Source organism: Tubulanus polymorphus, chromosome 1, assembly GCF_964204645.1.
Source record: "Tubulanus polymorphus chromosome 1, tnTubPoly1.2, whole genome shotgun sequence".
NCBI lineage: Eukaryota > Metazoa > Nemertea > Palaeonemertea > Tubulaniformes > Tubulanidae > Tubulanus > Tubulanus polymorphus.
In genome coordinates this window covers 30,791,749-30,811,697 of record NC_134025.1, presented here as the reverse complement: position 1 = coordinate 30,811,697, position 19,949 = coordinate 30,791,749, and the positions used below count along the sequence as shown (strand labels likewise).

The 19,949-nt window shown below is 36.1% G+C and overlaps 5 protein-coding genes across 6 annotated transcripts; 3 read left to right on the top strand and 2 right to left on the bottom strand.

Moving 5' to 3' along the window:
• Window positions 1–147: 147 nt before the first annotated feature.
• Window positions 148–3,095, bottom strand: LOC141906682 (uncharacterized). Of its 2 annotated transcripts, XM_074795976.1 has the most exons (8): window positions 2,877–3,095; window positions 2,604–2,677; window positions 2,309–2,440; window positions 2,005–2,089; window positions 1,819–1,924; window positions 1,606–1,726; window positions 826–1,522; window positions 148–762 (listed from the first exon to the last, which is right to left on the bottom strand). In XM_074795976.1, the coding sequence occupies exons 1-8, from the start codon at window positions 2,905–2,907 to the stop codon at window positions 596–598; spliced, it is 1,413 nt and encodes a 470-aa protein (XP_074652077.1). In that variant the 5' UTR covers window positions 2,908–3,095; the 3' UTR covers window positions 148–595. The 2 variants fall into 2 exon arrangements, with proteins under 2 accessions (XP_074652077.1, XP_074652069.1); XM_074795968.1 differs by having other exon boundaries at window positions 148–1,522.
• Window positions 3,096–3,442: 347 nt separating this feature from the next.
• LOC141915500 (protein CIP2A-like) lies at window positions 3,443–5,761 on the top strand. The gene is made up of 9 exons (XM_074807068.1): window positions 3,443–3,547; window positions 3,636–3,789; window positions 4,098–4,207; window positions 4,297–4,391; window positions 4,652–4,763; window positions 4,845–4,967; window positions 5,063–5,208; window positions 5,392–5,467; window positions 5,552–5,761. The coding sequence occupies exons 1-9, from the start codon at window positions 3,443–3,445 to the stop codon at window positions 5,759–5,761; spliced, it is 1,131 nt and encodes a 376-aa protein (XP_074663169.1).
• Window positions 5,762–6,194: 433 nt separating this feature from the next.
• LOC141915497 (protein CIP2A homolog) lies at window positions 6,195–10,160 on the top strand. Its single transcript, XM_074807055.1, has 11 exons — window positions 6,195–6,329; window positions 6,432–6,531; window positions 6,713–6,831; window positions 6,977–7,262; window positions 7,667–7,777; window positions 7,937–8,070; window positions 8,146–8,208; window positions 8,607–8,720; window positions 8,806–8,888; window positions 8,964–9,103; window positions 9,657–10,160. The coding sequence occupies exons 2-11, from the start codon at window positions 6,472–6,474 to the stop codon at window positions 9,837–9,839; spliced, it is 1,293 nt and encodes a 430-aa protein (XP_074663156.1). The 5' UTR covers window positions 6,195–6,329; window positions 6,432–6,471; the 3' UTR covers window positions 9,840–10,160.
• Window positions 10,161–10,904: 744 nt separating this feature from the next.
• On the bottom strand, window positions 10,905–15,920 carry LOC141908905 (thymidine phosphorylase-like). Its single transcript, XM_074799187.1, has 7 exons — window positions 15,753–15,920; window positions 15,002–15,204; window positions 14,528–14,756; window positions 13,816–14,097; window positions 13,111–13,338; window positions 12,888–13,028; window positions 10,905–12,557 (listed from the first exon to the last, which is right to left on the bottom strand). The coding sequence occupies exons 1-7, from the start codon at window positions 15,883–15,885 to the stop codon at window positions 12,421–12,423; spliced, it is 1,353 nt and encodes a 450-aa protein (XP_074655288.1). The 5' UTR covers window positions 15,886–15,920; the 3' UTR covers window positions 10,905–12,420.
• Window positions 15,743–19,399, top strand: LOC141915487 (putative Ufm1-specific protease 1). Its single transcript, XM_074807044.1, has 6 exons — window positions 15,743–15,826; window positions 17,998–18,129; window positions 18,416–18,631; window positions 18,713–18,815; window positions 19,108–19,184; window positions 19,265–19,399. Exons 2-6 carry the CDS (start codon window positions 17,998–18,000, stop codon window positions 19,397–19,399), a joined length of 663 nt encoding a protein of 220 aa, XP_074663145.1. The 5' UTR covers window positions 15,743–15,826.
• Window positions 19,400–19,949: the final 550 nt, after the last annotated feature.

Genomic DNA, 19,949 nt, shown 5'->3' with positions numbered 1-19,949 from the left:
CATTAAGTAGCACTTTTTAGTGAACTGCGCCCGTGCTAGATATCTATCATCATCCTTGCTGCTTTGATCTAGATCTGCACAACCTGAGACAAATCCACAACTTGTAAGGAATGAAACACTGACATTAGTTTTGAAACTTATACCATATATTTCTAAACAAATTTAGTGTTTTACATTATTACATTTATATATATATTATTCTATAATTCAACAATTATTTAGGTAAATAACATTAAAACCCCTCAAACACATTAACATGTGAAAGTCATAGGTGTTTTATCGACAAGTATTCAATCAATCGATCGATAAAGCTGTGGGTTTTTAAGTTAAAACATTGACTCACAATGAAACCCAGTAGTGGAACCTCGTGACAGCGAACTTCACTGAACCACTATATTCAGTATGAAATTTTGTTACTTAAGATGAAATTCTGTATTCATTATTATCAGAGTTCATTATAACGAGGTTCCACCGACAGATAGACAGTACGTATAAGACATTTTAAGTAGCACCAGTCCGTAAACCAAAACCAGTAAAATAATCGTTGTGAAATGCTAGTAATATTCGTTGTTTTAGAATGTTTTAATTGTTGGTTTCACCGCGGAGGAGGATGAAATAACCAATCAGTAAGTTCGTTGAAATCGATCACTTGAAGTCGTCGCAGCATTAACACAGCGATTCCTAAACTACACAATATTAGAATTACAAATGAATACCAGTCTATTCCTACTATCAATACATCATCAGCTGGTGCTGCCGCAGGTGCAGCTACTGGTGTCGATGCAGGCTGTATTTCCTCAGTTTCCTGCACCTGCGATGATGCAGCTACGTTCCTCCGATGCAAGCCGTCCTGCTCCGACTGAACGGATGCGGATGAAGTTGTATTCTCATTGGTAACATCAGACACAGGTTCTTGTTGCATCTCAACGGGGGTAAGACTAGATGTAGGTTGCAACTGCGTCTCGACAGGGGTAACACCAGACGCAGGTTGCGACTGCGTCTCAACAGGGGTAACACCAGACGCAGGATGTGGCTGTGTCTCGACAGGGGTAACAGTAGAAGTAGGTTCCGGTGCGGACTGTGTTTGTGGTTCAGAAGGAGATTCGGGGGTCGCGAACTGCGGAGGAAATCCCGGGAAACCGGTCGCGCCGGGGGGTAAACTACCGGCAGGAGGCATCATGAATGGGTTCGGGAAACCGTACGGCATCATGGGAGGAAAGACGGGCCACGGCAGACGATGCCGATTCATATCCGTCATTGGAGGAAACATCAGAGCCGGAGGAGGAGGATATACCATTCCTCCAGCCGGAGGAGCAAACATATACGGCATCATTTGAGGGTTAAACATAGGAGGAAATTGAGGCATATTTTGATTAGCAGCTGATGTCGCTGGAACTGTTGCAGGTGTCACTGCAGCAGCTGCTGCTGCTGTCGTGGAATTCGTTGAAGTTGAATCTGCCCGTGTCGTTGTCGTTGGTTCAATCAGTTTTTTCTCATTTTCTTTTTTCGTTTTATTCTCACCCTAAACAAACACATCAATCAAATGAATGTTTCGGCACAAAAGTGAATGAATTAAGAATCAGCAGAATCTGATTTCAAATCTACCTTAAAACTAATTTGTGAAGCTAATTCTTTTGCTTCTTTATCCGTTTCTTTTGAAGCTTCTGTTACTGGTTTCAGTAAGTATTTTATATGACCACATTGAGTACATTTCCAATCCTGCGACCTACAACAAATATTTGAATATCACAATAATGAATGACAATTTCAACTTTTTAACAATCAAGAGTCCAGGACGGGTCCATATTATTTTCTTACTTTTTGGCCAGTATCTTCCTTTCCTCAGTTGTGTAGTTCAAAGAACCTAACGCGCCACCTCCATGAGTCGGCATGAATCCAATTATAGCTAAAAGTGCCGTCCGAACTGAAACAAATAACTTCAGAATATTAGATCAGATATCTAAAAGATGACCCTAAATGAATTTCGCTGTTGATGTAACTTACTCGACCAGGAAGGCCTCCAAGATTCAGGATGATGTCCAGAAATACTGAGACAAATTTTCGTGTTCAATTCAAATCGACCATTAGGCTATAAAACAAAAATACAGGGATATAGCATAACATACAGTGAGTTTATACGGAATTCAGTTGAAACTGCTCAACGCAGTTCCACAGTTGTGAATTGAGATAAACAATTGGAAATGAGCTAACATTGACTTAGAGGCCGAGAACCCCAGCTCCTGGAGGTTCTATAGATCGCTGAATTTTGACTCAACTGGAATATTATTCGACACTATGACAAACTTACTGTTAATAATATAATACTAGGAGGTTTCATCGGATATTCAGGAGGTAAAACAATGCGTCCATGGTAAATACCATCGTTAAAATCAGACTCCATCGGACCTCGAATTGTGAAATGCCATTCAAATATATTATCCTACAAAATAACATCGATATCATTACAAATTATCAAACATTATTAACATGACTACAAGGGCTTATCACAAGGCCTGAGGGTCTGACATCAAAAATCTTATCTTTGATTTCTGACTTGCGACAAGCCCCCTCCCCTCTGTATCAATCTATGAAGTGTTACTAACTTCTAAAGGTTGAGCATGAAACTGTTCTGTCGCATCTTTTAATTCTTGAGCTTCTTTCATCAACCGCTTCACAGCTACAAACAACAGGTCAACAATAATCAATAATACAATACAAAAAATAATGCTTATATTGTCGGATGTCAATTGACGACCAGACAAACACCAAAAAACGGGATAATTGCAACTGGTCATTGATACTACATACTAATTTGTAATCGATTCTGACAAGTTTCTGCGAATTCTCTCAATAAAATGACTTGAATTTCTTCTTACCCGGATTTCTCATATTAAACTGTGACTGCATGTTTGTTTGTTATTAGGGGTCGGGTCTGGAGGAGTGGATGATTCTCAATCACTGCTCGGTTCCACTTATCTCATCACAATCCACTTCTTCTAATTGTCATTGCGTCTAATAATCTCTCTCTAATTCACTGGCAGCAGCTGACGTGTCTTTATCGGGAGACAGTTGTGAAAAAAATAAATAATGACGGTAGACACTCGATCACATTCATCACAGCCACGACCAAACATTGAGTATCAATTCAATTAAAACTTTATTTCATTAACCGAATACGTGTATTGTAAAACGTTAGTTTGTTTAGGTAGGAAATTCAAGTTGAATTTGTTGACGATTTCTGGTAAATATCTCAATTATATCATTTATCTTTACTACACAAGCCTTTTGGTGTATTCTATCTATTTCATATTGATATCTGTTATTTGAGAATTCAATTTTGAAGCATTTAAATTGAGTCTAATAGGCTAAAAAGTCAAAATTTGATTAAAATTCTGTCTCTTTTCTCTCCTCGTTTGTTTGCTGCAGTTGAATTTCGTTGATGATGATGGAAGCTGGTGATTGTATGAAAGAGATGTTTAAAGCTGTTAAACAGTATGTGGGTAACCCGAGTGATAATAATCTTTCAAAACTTAACAGAAATATCTATGTAAGTATTCAACAAGATCGCAAATTCTGTCAAAAATAAAATTTCTCCTGTGGCTTTATGTTGTATTATTGTTTAATGAATGATTTAGGGATTGATAGCTCTAACTCATGATTCAGTATCGTCAGTATTCAACCCTCGAGATGCGTTAACCATGCAGTGTATGAGCTGTTTAATAGATATCCTAGATGGCGCTGTCGTTCCCGACTTATTCGAGAGAATCATCGTGCTACTAACTAAACTGGGTAAGTGGCCATTCAATTGATAGTTGGCTTTTTCAGTTTTGATATTAGTCAATTTCATTATTGAAAAAATATTCGTTTTCCATCTAAAAAAATGAAAAATGTAGTCAAAAAAGTTTCTTTGAGCTAAGTAATTCATTCAATGTTTCCTCGTTATCGTCTCCAGGCTACGACTATTAGAATATATTAGAAATATCCTCAACATAATATTAGCTCAACATAACATTTCAGACTCTTTTTTATTCTAAATGTTGGATTTTGTACTTAGTCAGTGTTTTATCAATGGTTATGATGTGTTTTAATTGTTTCAGTTGAAGATGACAGTCAATGTAAACTGCTCACAGAACGATACAGTTTAACAAACGTATTGTCAATTTTATGTATACATAAATTATCAGACTCAATCCAGCTTCTGACGAAGGTATGAAGATTGAAGATAATAATTCAATTTATTTCGACAATCTATAATCCTGTAGAGAATATAATTTGTATATATTTTATTGTTTTTAGTGTTTGTGTTTACTACAGAAAATAACTTACATCAATAAAGTGCGATTTGAAGATGGATTCGTCGATGAATTGGTGAAATTCATCATTCAATTCATGTTAGTTTCATTATTAAAATTCAACTCCTTATGAACCCAGTTGCAAACTCATGAAATGAGTCCAAAAGTGATCCTAAGACTGGTCTTAAGTTGTTGGTTAGATTGGCTATTGAAATAAGACAGATTTAAGTTGCTGGTCCTAAGTTGCTAGATTGACTATAGAACTAAGATTGGCTTAGACTGGTCTTACATACCAGTCCTCCGCTACTCAAACTGGTTTGATATTTATGATTGTATTTTGACTATTTGATTGTTTTCAGCCCGACAAATTCACTGAACGTCGATAATCAGCAGTTGTGTAGAGTTTGTGTCTGTTTATTAGCGAATGTTTGCAGGAATAATCTCCCTGTTCAAACATATGTGAAAAATCTAGTAAGTTTTATTTCTGAAGTCTTACCTATGAGAGTTAGTTAGTTAGAATGTTAACTCATTTCTTGATGATATTTTTTTCAGAGGAATATTAAACAGATTTATAAAACGTTGGTAGGATTTATAGCAATTCCAAACAAAGATTTCAACATTCCGTCTCTATCAGTTTTGACTTGTTTGTATTTACACGATGATATAGGACAAAATGTAAGTCTTTACTGAACTGTTAGTGAGAATATCGATTGAGGAGATTAATCAGTGTTCTTGAAGTGATGATTTATTCTCTTTTTTTTTTTTTAAAGTTTTTCAGCCCTGTCAACATCAATCAAACATTTCTGCTTATTTTCAACGTTCTGGTGAGTTCAGAGCCGGAGCGATCGAGGAAGTATGCTATTGATTTAGTGATTGATTTGATTCGACATCCGCACATCAGTGATCTACTCGTCAGGTACAGTAGGAGTCTTACAGTGAAATGCTGTCAAACTCGAGCTTAAGTCATTGGGACGAGCGATCATTATGTTGACAACTTAAACAAATGACGACTTACACTAAATTGGGTTGAAAAATAGGAATTTCTTGAATAATGTGACAACTTAGATACCGGTATTCATGATATTGTGTTTTCTTTTAGTTTCCAGCATTTAGAACTCACTGTGAAACAAGTGCTGAATTTGCTGAAGTCTAAAGCTCTTTTAGACGCAGGGAAGGTCGGTACATCATTATCTAAACATCTCTTCGCGAATCAATGAATATAAAACTAACTAAGAATGATGTTATTTGTACATTTCCAGTTGTTCGAATTGTTACTCGCGTTTTGCTCGGTTTCCAAGTTAAGATCGGTAGTTTGTCGTTGCGTATTTGAATCAAAAGATTCAGAGATTCATCTGATTGAATCGATCATGGCGTGGATTAAGCAATCGAGTTCACCGTTGTCTGTGCTCGCTCTGTCGTTAGTCAGAGAACTTTACGAGGTATTGGTATACTATAAATACTCCTCTTAATCCCTTCAAGTCATATTAGCTAATTAACTTAGATAGAAATCTTGAAACTATTGAATAGTTAAATTTTAAAGTTTCAAATATCAACTGAAAATTCACTGGTCTGAATTGAGACGTAGCTCAACTCTATTGTCAGTTTAATTTTGTGAAACCTTGTTGAATTTGTTGAGTATTTTATTTCAGGAAGCGATTGATGATGGAGACAATGATTACGATTTACAAATAAAAAAAGTGTTACCGTGTTGTACGGAAATATTAATGGCACCGTTACCGATCTCACAGAATAGTGATAGTGATAATATCAAATATAGCTGTCAGATGATTGTATGTGCTGTGAAATTACTGTCTGATATCCTTTTATTTACATTATACATCACATCATCATTGTACATCTCATTAATATTCACATGTAATTTAACCTTGACCTGTTCCTCGTACTACTGTGTAATGAAGAGAGAATTAAGGGCGAAGTTTTAAAATCATTCGACGCAGAAATTTGTTACAAGATCGTCGATTATCAACTTTATCATAACAAAGTAGCGTTATCATCGGATGAATTAGATTCATGGAGGTAAATAATCATCATCATTGTCTTATACATTACAGTACTCACTGTATCTGTTACAGTACTTCATGTATTTGGTAATAATTTGAATGTCCTTGTATTTTCCAGTAATGTAGGAGTTGAAGTAACATTGTATACATTGGATCTGATGGTGAATCAGAAAAGAAATGTTCATAATATGGATACGACTGTAGTCATTTTACTGCAGGTACGTGACATGCCATTACCTCACGTACTATCATACATACACCACCTCACATACACCACCTCACATACTATCATACATACACCACTTCACATACACCACCTCACATACTATCATACATACACCACCTCACATACACCACCTCACATAAACTGATTACACGAATGATTTATTTCTATTTCAGGATCAGCGACTGATGCCTATTTTATCTCATGGATTGACGTCTGATCGAAGAGATATTGTACAGTTAACTTTGCGTCTTCTTTTTGCTGGAACTCAAATTCCTGAATTTCCTTCTCTTATGTAAGTGTTCTATCTATAATCAGTGAACAGCCCTGAACCCTGAATCTTTAATCATCCCCTTCAGCCTTCAATACTGAATTTGAATATTTCAAATTATTACGTTCCCTGTCACAGACGAACGTGTTTTTATTGATTTTATTTTTAGGTTGGGCGCCAGTATCGTAGCGAATAACCAGAAAATAGATCATCGTGCCAATCTCAATGAGTCACATGACCGCATGTCGCCGATTAAAAAACCGCTATCGAAGAAAAATGATTTACCGGAAATGTTTCATCAAAGAACTCAACATCCGGACTCGAGAAATACCGACATTGACGGAGATATCGATATTTTGATCGAAAAAATGCATTCTGGGATCGAGTTGGATGTGAAAAATTTAAAACTTTCTCAAGTGATCGATATTTATGAAGTGAAATTGCAATCGTTACAAGTTAGTGTTCAGAGACTCTTGAGACTGGTTTAATGGACCTGTGTAACTGAACTATTGATCAATTGAGTGAACCATGGGTTTAAGTGAAACAGAACCCAGTTCCACAGTCGTTGATTTATTCTGAGTTAGAATTATTGGTTCATTTCCAACTACGTAGCCAAATTTTATGGAAACAGGTTTCAGAAATCAATAGTATTGATCTCAGATATTTAGAAATCTGGATCCAGTTCTACAGTTCTGTGTTTACCAGAGTTTGAATTCAGAATTCATTTCCAGAATGAATGTGTTGACTTCAGAAGTCAAATCTCCACAGAAAACTCTGGAACTGGGTCTGCTAGTTTGGGCCCTACTTTAGTTTGTAACATGAATCTGTTGAATTCAATGTTTTTCCTGATATTTTTCAGACGAAAGAAAGTCATCTTACTGATTTATTAGAAGCGAAATCTTTAGCGTTAACGCAGTCAGATCGGTTACTGTCTCAATATAGAAATAAGAGAGCTGAATTTGACGCTGAGGTATTTCTTAATGATCTTCTTACTTTAGAATTATCATAAATCTGAAAATGTTGCTGATTTTCAAACCGACATTTACACAGTTTTTAGCATTATGTATATAGGGAGAAGTGGTCACTTTTTGAACCCTTATCCTTATGAATTTCTCTTCTCTGATTCTAGACTAGGCAGATGAGAAATCTCCTGAAAGATACCGAATCCAAAAACTATGAATACATCGAAAAACTGAATGAATTGACATCGGTGAAAGATAAGGCAATAGCTACAGTGCAGGCAATGAAAACTGAGATGTATAGGTACGTAATGTATTCATACTGTAATTATATATACACTATAACACATAAAACAACTGTACAGTGTAATTATTATAGGCTTCAAAGTGTCTCTGAAGATTATGAAAGGTTGATGGCAACACATGAAGAAATGCAAAAACGGTGAGTAGGCAGTGTTACTCAATCTGCAGTCTGGACCCTGAGTGGACCCTCAGTTATGTAAAACCTTCAGCGATTATCCATACCTGGCATTATAAACAAGCATTTTGAGCGCTTGGTTCCAGGCTGGAGATTGTCTGAAAGGGGTTCAGGTTCCGGGCTGCTGATTGTCTGAAAGGGGTTCAGGTTCCGGGCTGCTGATTGTCTGAAAGGGGTTCAGGTTCAGGGCTGCTGATTGTCTGAAAGGGGTTCAGGTTCCGGGCTGCTGATTGTCTGAAAGGGGTTCAGGTTCCGGGCTGCAGATTGTCTGAAAGGGGTTCAGGTTCCGGGCTGCTGATTGATAGCTACATTAGATTTTCATAAAATGAATTTTCGGTGTAATATTGCGTATTGTTTTCTAGGTTTGACAATGCACAGAATCAGATAACAGCGTTACAACGCGAGAACAACACTTCAAAGGGCGTACAAGATCTACTTACAAAACACAACGAACAACTTAAAGAACAACATAACGCGTACGTTTATCTATTTACATCGATGAAATAAATCCATATTTTTTTTTTTTTGATCTTCTGTTGTCTTACATTTGTTTCTTTTTAGATCGTTGAAACAATTGGAAAAATTGGATGAAAATTGTAAATTGATGAATAAACAACTAAAAGAAAGAGACGCCAAATTAAAAGGTATTTTTAAATTGTTATGTTTATTGTTGTTATTTCAATTCGGATGATTGCGTTAATAATTGTTTATTTCTATAGATATGAACAAAAAGGTAAAAAGTCTTGAAGATGACGTTTCACGGTTAAAAGGAGAGAAAGATGAACTAGACTCGAAAATAGTTCAATTATCAAAGGAAGTAAAACAGATCGAACAAGAGAAAAAAGAAGCAAAGCACAAGGTAACGTTTTAGGGTACAGACAGCAGATAGTCAAAAGGGTGTAGGGTACAGACAGCAGATAGTTTGAAGGGGTGTAGGGTACAGACAGCAGATTGTCTGAAGGGGTGGAGGGTACAGACAGCAGATTGATTGAAGGGGTGTAGGATACAGACAGCAGATTGTCTGAAGGGGTGTAGGGTACAGACAGCAGATTGTCTGAAGGGGTGGAGGGTACAGACAGCAGATTGATTGAAGGGGTGTAGGGTACAGACAGCAGATTGTCTGAAGGGGTGTAGGGTACAGACAGCAGATTGTCTGAAGGGGTGTAGGATACAGACAGCAGATTGTCTGAAGGGGTGTAGGGTACAGACAGCAGATAGTTTGAAGGGGTGTAGGGTACAGACAGCAGATTGTCTGAAGGGGTGTAGGGTACAGACAGCAGATTGATTGAAGGGGTGCAGGGTACAGACAGCAGATTGATTGAAGGGGTGGAGGGTACTGTTGATTAAGAGCTGCATCGATTTCACAGATACTGAATAAATGTACCGGTAATATAAATATTGTTGTATTGTAGATATCGGCGTTACAATCAGATTGTACAACGTACGAACGAGAAATTAAAGAGAAACAATTATTACTAAAACAACAACAGGAAAAGATTGATAAACATAATCAAATAGCTGCATTGATTCATAACCTGAGTAGTGGAGGACCTGCCAGTGGAGGATCTTTAAATCTTAATATAACCGACAAATAATCATGAAACTCTGAACTACTGGTAAACTCTCTTGAGATTTTAAACATATTTTTGCATGACTGGTCATTTCAGGTCAACAGGTCTTGTCTCTGATTCAGGTTAAGTACTTAACTGTTCAAGTACTATATAACATGACCTTTACATTGATGAGTTCCACTTGTTGGACATTGTACAGAAATCTTATATACATATATATGATATTGCTACTAATATTTACCCCTGTGGTATTCTAACTGTACCAGATTGTATTTTTAAATATAAATTATTTTTTATGAATGAAATAATGCTGCTGGATTAGGGTTATTTCAGAAGTCAGAAAGATGTAGGTTAAGATGCTATTTACTTTGAAGAAATGGAATTTTGATTTGCAATGTAAATGAATGTATATAGAATGGATTCGTATTAAAGCATCATTAAATCATTCTAATTTAAATATTTTGTCAATGAGTTATTTAGAGTCTTATGTCAGGGTCATGCATTTCTAATTGCCTATTTCTCAAAATTGAAGGAGTATCTTACATTTTTTGTTCAAATGAATTGAGTTTCAAGCACCTTAAGGCTAAAAAAATTGATACCTTGTTTCTCCGCTCTGCTGAGCTTAAATGTTGACCCGGCCGGCCGCCTATCTACCCTATACATTACTTTTTTTAGAATCGTGATCAATTTTACCATAACAGGCCCGGCCGCTATAGAAATGAACTGTTTATAAATTTTATCATACTTTAAAAAAATGACCCGGCCGCTGCGGAGAAACAAGGTATCATTTTTGTTTAGCCTAAAAAGCGTTTTCTGTGTAGTAGGGGTTTTTTAAGGAGTTGTGTATACGACTGTTGATTAGGACTTCCTCTAAATCCCTAAAAATGTTGTTCTATCAATCTTCGTGATACCAGGGGTCATTCGTAAAATACATAAACTGACTCCTCTCATTCGTGTTCATAATGAAAAACCAAAATTCAGCAAGATTTTGTTCACGTCTTCAACAATCTTTCACGGCCGTGCTGTTTATAGAGAAAATCATTGATGGAAAAACCAGTGAGTAAACTGAAGAAATAATAAATCATGTTTGTTGTATATATTTGTAACACATAAAATATTCAAAACATTCATTTTACATAACTGTATAAGAAGAGAAGAAATATCAAAGCATTAGTCCGATTGTCAACAGTATCGTACTATAAATCTAACCCCCCTCACATCCTCTAAAACCTGTTTAAAGCTTCTAGCAGTATTCACCTACAATACCAATTACAGTCAAACTCGAGCTAATCTAGTCATAGCTGATGACTTACACTTGATAAACGGAATTGGAAATACTTATTTAGATTAAAAAAATATTGAGGAATTCATTAATGACAATTTAACCCGAGTTTGACGACCGGTTACACATAATGATAGCACATTAATATAAATCATTGGAAGCACATTATTGACGATTTGAGCTGCCATCCATATCCCTGTATTTGTGTTTATATTATTCACCAGCACCAGCAGGAATCAGATTTTTATAGAATTTGCATAGATTGGTTTTTATATATTCTTACACTAGTATCCCCTCCTTCAATACTAACTACTTCAAACAGCTATCATGGAGCCATTTTGTAAGACGATGTAGAAACTAAACTGACACATAGTATAGTGATTCGATGATTTGTTTGTTGTGGCTGCCACAAAACTGACCAATAGCGATTTCTTCAAAATGAAACCATGAAACTAGCCCTCAGTGATTACAGTAGTCTCCATTTGCCTCAATATTTAGACTGCCACCCTGGAATTCATTTGCTGCTTTGGAAAAGATATTCATCAGTCCCATGAATCCCCAGGCAACACAGGAGTCTACTGTAGTTTATGTGTTCATAAAGTTAAATGCCATTTACCATATTACCTGGACCCAATTCCATAGTTATAACTAAATTATTAAGTATTGATATGCATTATATCAACACAGTCAAGCCCGCTTAAATTGGAAATTGAATATTTCAAGCAGATTTTCTCCTCGAGTCATATTAACTTCATATGAGTTGGGCAAGTTTTGATCGGTCTCTTACTGATAACGGACTTCTCTTATAGTGCATTTGTTTCAACCCAAATATGCTCTACGTATTTTCAGAATAGTATCTGTAAACCTGCGACCGGTAGAGAGTTTGTAATATGTAATTTATATTCCAAAACAGGAATACGTTATATCAAAACCTGCCTAAATATTTTTAACCATTTTGATAATTCTTGAATGTTAAATTTGTTCCTTAAAATCAGGTTTATGTTTGACAGAAATCCATATCAAGAGAGGTTCCTTGTGTCACTTGTCACCAGTAGGGACAAGACACAAGGTCCAGTTCCACAGTTCCGAGTTAAGATTTGACCATGAATTAACTCATTGAAAATGAACTAATTTTAACTCAGAGTTAACTCTAACTCACAACTGTGGAACTGGGTCCAAATATTTAAATTGCCTGATTTTCTCTACAGACAGAAATCCCTGAATTTGCCTGCACAGAAAAAATCTGAAATACCACATAAGCTGATCTATACGAACCCTGGAAATCCCAAAAATAACCGATTTAAACAGGCTTCATACAGTATTTTAAGTAATGATGTGATGAATGCGTTTGATATTATAATCAGCATTCAGTTGATCGTTAATCATAATTCCTGATGCAATTCTCTCTAAAAATCCATTCACAAACTCTTCATCGTGGTGAACATAAGCAAGAACTTCATCTAAAACAATCAAACACATACACAATATTAGTGATTACTGTAAGGTTGAACGTCAAACAGGGATGAATGGACAGTTAGATAAATTGGCTAAGCATATTACAGTGAAACCCATAGCTTAACTCAACACTCAGAAAACTAGAATTAGAATACAAATTGTGACTCAAAAAGAGAAAAATTCAGCAATGTGACAAATTATCAAAATGACGACTTTCACTTAATCGTATTGAATTAGAAATACAAATTTTGACTGAATAATAAAGATGGCTTCATCAATATGACAACTTTTCTGATGACTGGTTTGAGTCACTGTGATATTGAATGAATAGATACCTTGTTGAACGGAATCTCCGACTAGTTTCAGCAGTTCGACGCCGATCGCGTGGTTTATAGGGTCACCACTTCTTTTACGGCCGGCTCCGAGATCCGAACATAACTCAGCAATTAACAACGCATTCATATCATCAACAAAACCTTAAAATCAATCCATACTTCATTCATTAAAAACATTCATTTCTTCCCGTCCGATTCGATGACAAATAACTTCACTTTTTACCTGATTTATGAGCTTTTATCGGCGTTTTAAAATTAGCTTTGCGCAAAACTCTGAAAACATCTCCTTCACGTTCGCAAATACGTTCGGCTAATTTCTGATTGACTCCCTGAGCGACGATCATAGCTTGAAATTTCTCTAAAGCTGACCCGTTGTTTAATGTTCGTTTTATCAGATTTTCTCCTTCTTCTAAACTGTTGACTTTACCAACAGAATGCAGCAGTAAACCTCCTAAATATTCAACAAAATGTAACAGTAAACCTTCTAAATATTCAAAAAACATGCAACAGTAAATGAATAACAATATTCAACAAAAAAGGTAAACCTTCTAAATATTCAACATAATCCAACAGTAAACCTTCAAAATATTCAAAAACCTGCACCAGTTAATAAACCTCAATATTCAAGAAAAAACAAAGGTTAAACCTAATGAATATTCGACAAAAAGCAACGTTAAATCACCTACATATTCAACAAAATGCAACAGTAGATCTCCTATATATTCCAGTGAAAGTCGACTTTATTGCTTGAAATGGTTGCACAATTAAACCTTTGAAAATTTCAAATTTGTGATATGACTCATCGTTACTCAGACTACCCTGGAATTCACTAATGCTGCCTTAAAGGTTAATTTAATCGGTTCCACGAGATCTGAAACCAGCGTAATCCTCTAAATGAGAAGAATATATGTCCATCAGACTTACATACCTTCAACGCTCACTAATTCTACTAATTGTTCAGCTCCATTTCCAGATAAACATTCAATAGCTTCTTTCACCTCTAAACCATTACCAACAGTATGACCTAACGGGATGTCCATACTGCTTATAACAGCCTCGGTTTTAATACCGCAACCGGTTCCTACATCTACCAACCAAGTCGCCAAATTCATCGCATCTTCTTTCGTCTTCATAAAAGAAGCCTCGCCGAATTTCACATCCAGCACTAAAGCAGCGATGTTCTCAGCTGCTTTCTTAGAAATAATCGATGCTGTAAAAAAAAAACACCATAATTGACTACAATAAATCACCAAAATTGACAAAGATACTACTCATCAACCTTCAAAGAAAATTGCCTCAGGTATCTTTTAATCAGGATAGAAAATGCATAAAAAACATCATTGATCTATCATTTTATCAATGGCATTTTTCAATAAAATGAGGTAACACATCGGATAAGGCACTAATTCTATGATGAATAATGTAAGATTAGGAATAGTTAATATTGACTACAAAATCACCAAAATTGACTAAGTTACTATTCATCATTTAACCTCCGAAGAACATTTCCTCAGAAATTTTTGCTCTTTTATTATCATTTATTGATGGCATTTTTTCAACAAAATGTGGCACCACATCAGATAGGCAGTAACTCTGTGAAAATTACTATAGAAACTATGTTTAGGAATGATTAGTAGTACCTGTAATAAGAGGTATACTGTCGACAGTAGCCGTTAAATCTCTAACTGCATACATTATACGATCAGCAGGGTCGATATCCTGAGTCTGACCAACAATACAACATCCTACTGTATCTAACGTACGAATGATTTCATCGGGAGACATCGATACATTGAATCCCGGGATCGCTTCTAGTTTATCCAGCGTGCCGCCCGTAAATGAAAGACCTCGTCCTGATATCATCGGAACCTGATCATTAGAAGAATATTACCTTAAATTCTACTACTGTCAAAAATTAAATATAGAACTTGAGTCCTACGGTGCGAATTTCTAATTTTACATGATTTGAATCTGTACCAGAAAGCTTTTTGTTTCTTTTAAGAATTGTCAAAGTCTATTTCAAAGCATAATCAATAGTGACTTTGAATAACAACACATTTGCTTCGGATTAGATTTTGAAATCTACAATGCAGACTTGGTTTAAAAAGATCTACCTTTAGTCCACAAGCAGCTAATGCAGGAGCTAGGATCAAACTGACTTTATCACCTACACCTCCCGTACTGTGTTTATCAACGAGTATATGTTTCCATTGATCGGGCCAGTGAAGAGTTTCACCAGATTCTTTCATAGCTGCCGTTAGTAAAACAGTTTCATCCATAGACATTCCTCGCAGTTTTATTGCCATTAACATAGCACCTAAACTCACAGAGAGAAGAGATACAATGTTAGACAGGGGTGCAGATTTCACTATGTAGTAGTACATAGTAAACTGCTGAAAAAAACAACAGTGTTGTATTTTTACACTACAAAGGGTGAATCAAGATTTCCAAACTTTTATCCCACGAAATCAAACCAAACAGATTTAATTTCTTCATTTATCAGTTTGTGATGAATTGATTTTGGAGTTTATCATTTTTATGAGATTTGCAACATGTTGTAGTTCTGGTTACTGCAACAAACATCGATCCTATCCATGTTTATCTATCTTCTAATAATCAAAAACCTGTCATATAACAGCTAATCAGAGCAGACATCATATGGTTAATTTAAAAAAAATTAAAAACTTGTAACAGTTTAGGGAGATAAATTATGGACGCAAATCTATAAAACTGGTTCCAAGGACGAACAATATAATACTTTTTATAAACATTAAAAGTGAAAGTAGATCAATGTAAACTTGTTATCGTAATTTACTATTACCAGCGCAGCAGTCATTCATAATCTATGTTAATGTAGTACATTACCAAGTTGCGCCAGCTCTACATTATCACCGTTCACAACTCCATCGATGAAATATTGAATCTCTGATTTTGTTAAGGTATGTCCATCTCTCTTTTTGGCAATTAATGCCGGAGTATTCAGCAGATGACAGTCCATTTGAAGGATGAAACACGATAGAAACACTGGCCCGTTCTACCCGCTCTACTGCACTGTACAGTGACAGTTCTATTGATTAATGATCCACGTGTTACTCTGTTTATGAACAACATTACCCATTCGTACTTGTTCGATTAGCCTTATCTATCAAACATTTTATCAGTTCAAATATGAACTATATATTTATCGTTTTAGGAAATATACTGTTTCAACTGTTCTATCTTATCTGACAATCTTTTTAAAGTATTTTTTATCGATGAATTACGAAACTGATTACAGCGGTTATCTGTAGACGAAGAGACGCAGAAATATGGAATTATTGAGGTTATCGGTTAGCGGGCCGCGGTGTCGTTATCTCCACCGGTCGTTTCTTTTTCTACGATCGACTCAGCGCGATAAAATGTATACATTGTGTTTTGTAATTGTATACATTGTATACCGTATACATTGTATACAGTATACATTGTATTTACAAGTGATAACAAGATGATTTATCAAATCAGCTACTATTGTACAAATATGATTATCATACGTGGGCCACGGCTTGTGACTAAATTTCACTTTTCCCCACAGTGCATTACTAGGGATTTTCTGTGACGTTTTTCTCGCAGAAAAGAATCATTCGCTTAACCTGGAAAAATCATTGACGTCCGGACATGAGCTGAAAAATGAATCGAAAAAAATTAATTTCCTATTTAACATGACCACAATTTTGTGAAAAGAATACAAAGTTTAGTACTCAATCATCTCACGGTCGATTCCTCTGTAAACTTCATTGTGTATTGCGTTACGAATGAGAAAAGCAGCTTATGATATTTTGAAACAAAGTCGGACACAACGATATAAATGAATCAATAGAATAATTATAGGATTGTGTGGACAGATTGCGGGGATAATAAACAAACAAACACCCCCAACCGCCTACATCGAGGAGACGTACACTTAATGATTTATGTTGTTGGGACATGGACCCTAAAACGAAGAGAGATCAAAGAGTCTGTGGTTGGACTAGGGACACGTAGTTAAGAGGCCACTGTTACATTTAAAGTGTAATAATGGTACATAACATACTGCCTTCAGTTCACCTGAAAATATTGGCCTCAATTAGACGAGAAGATACACAATATCCGTGTATGATGATGGCGAGAGAAATCCCACAATAACGAACGAAGCCAAGATAGAAAAATTCTATATCAGAATGATTGTATTTGAGGAGCGACGTTTCGGCTTACAACTGTTAGCCATCATCAGGCGTACTGATGATGGCTAACAGTTGTACGCCTGATGATGGCAAACAGTTGTTAGCCGAAACGTCGCGCCTCAAATACAATCATTCTGATATAGAATTTTTCTATCTTGGCTTCGTTCGTTATTGTGGGATTTCTCTCGTCATTGGCCTCAAATCTCTACTAGGAAAAACTGCATTCTAATCACTGTTTCATTGTAAGATTCCCGTGTACATGACGGGTATAAAGTGAAGCCGCTACCATCATCACGTAACAATAACGTCACCTTTGTCGTACAGGCCACAAACTGGTTTGTACCAGAATAATCCAAATCCGACCTATTTGGTCAATCTATAGATTGCGTATGAGTGGTCTGTGTAAGGTTTGTTTGCCGTCTCATACTGACCATAATCTCACTGACTGTGGTCACATAACATGATGATTACACAACCAGACAGAGTGACACGACCACAATTTTCCAAAAATTTGAATATGAAAGAATTATTAAATTTTTCTAATAAGTAGTATTTCTAGCTAACAGAGTGACAAAAAATGCCAGTGAAAATATGTGCGTTTACGATGGAACTCTATTTTATTGTAGTTGTTGGGGGGATGACCACTAATCCCAATATGGCGACTTACACTTAAATATCAGTAATAGCAAATACAAGCTGAGACTCAAAAATTGAGATGATTTCAGTAAAATGTGACGACTTATCCAGATGACGATCATACACTTAGTAAATTATATTCGAAATACAGATTGGGATTAAAAAAGAGATAACATGATAATAATTTGTTTGTTTGTTTGTTTGTTAATCTTGCGGATGTTCGACTAATCTAAGTCCATTGACACGAATTATCCGACTGTATTGAATTTTTTCAGATGACGTCACTGAAAGAGAATGTTCATCAGTATTTACCGGCCGCTGTATCTAATGATGATAAGGTAGAGATCTATCTGACTCGTGGTGATTATCAGTATTATCATTATGGATGTGATGGCGTCAATGACTACGTAAGTGATACTATAGTTTGTTTTGTTTTTTTTTGGGGGGGGGTTATAGACAATTCAATTGTACAAATACCAAAAACTTTATAGTTCGATCAAAACCAGATGATGATTCAACGACATAAATTTAAAAGTGTTGTTTGCTCCGAAAACAAGCCATGCCAGGATTTTTCAAGGATCGGAGCAAACCTCGCAAAAAAATGAAATCTCACGCGTAAATGGCAAAAAATGAATTTCATAGTAGGCATGGACCTCTCAGAATCGTGGCTCATTTGTTACGATGATATTACAGGGCTGGGGATGCGGGTATCGGACTCTACAATCATTAGCATCATGGATCAGAAAACAGCAAATACGGAATAATCAGATGAATGTTGCAGACGTTCCATCGATTAGAAATATTCAAGAATTACTCAGCGCGATGGGTGATAAAGAATCTTCTTTTATCGGCTCTAAACTATGGATTGGTAGCGTCGAAGTCGGCTTAGTTTTAGATAAAGTCTACGATGTAAGAAATGACGATTTGTCATTGAAATAATCATCAATTTTATTATCATTGACAATTATTTCTTGTTTGTTGCTATTGTAGACTCCATGTAAAATAGTCCACATCCACAGTGGATCGGAGCTTCATAAATACGTAGATGAAATTAAACAACATTTTGTCAAATTCGGCTGTCCGATTATGATGGGTATGTAACCAGGAGACTGGAGCGATTTCCACAGAGTCCTAGTGTATATTTCACCCTGTCATGAGAAGTGCTTCATTCTAGCTACGATGTTCATCTGCCCAAAATGTGGTTCATTCCACTGACACTTTTTAGCATATTTTGGTGGCAATTCTTTTCCAAGCCACAGATGGATTTACCATCATTGGAGTCTTTTATTTTCCAAGCTCAAATTATGGCCTGAACACCCTCCATTCCTGAACCAATATAGGATTTTTTTTCGATTGATTACAGAAATGTTTTACTTGTTTCGTAGGTGGAAACACAGATAATTCATCAAAAGGAATTATGGGTTTAAAAACAGATGGGATGAATTCCAGTTTATTGATCGTGGTAAATAGACTCCTCGTTTATTCTCCTCGTACAAACATCTTTTAGCGGTTTGATAATTTCGTTAATTTTCTATTTTTCAGGATCCACATTTTGTAGGGAATGTTGAACGTGAGAAACTGATTTCTGAAGGATTTGTTCATTGGAGAAATATCAGTGATTTTGATCAGAATTCGTTTTATAATCTATGTATGCCACAATTAAAAGGTCTGCAATAAAATACAAATTATCACTTTTTCAATAAAGTTTACATTGAGTTTACGTTTATATATCTGCTGTTATAAAAATCTTCGATGGAATATTCATGGAGCAGCGGAGAGGAATGAGCTAAATTAAAAGAGAAAAGGGAAAAGTTAGGACACTGAAAATATACCAAAAAATTTTCATTTCCGGGGCGCTGAAAAAACACCTGATGTAGCGTCGATCTTGTGACCTCTAGCTAGCAAGGCGGGAGTTATAACCACTAGGCTACCGAGACGAACTGGAAGTGGTGGTCTGTAAGCTTGTCCGGTCGGTGTGGTTGTTACTGGTGACCAGTCAGGTGTGGTGACCGATTGTGCCGTAGTGACCAGTCAGGTGTGGTGACTAGTTGTCAATCATTCTCTATGGACTAATCCTCGTGATTGATTGGACCATATTGTAACTGACACAATGTTCAATAATCTTTTGCTGAAATTAAAAAGGTCATTTAGGCTTCTGTTTACGGCTTCCATCGGGTGAGGATCTCGATGTGCAGTGCAGTGATCAATCCACCAAAACTAAGCACTC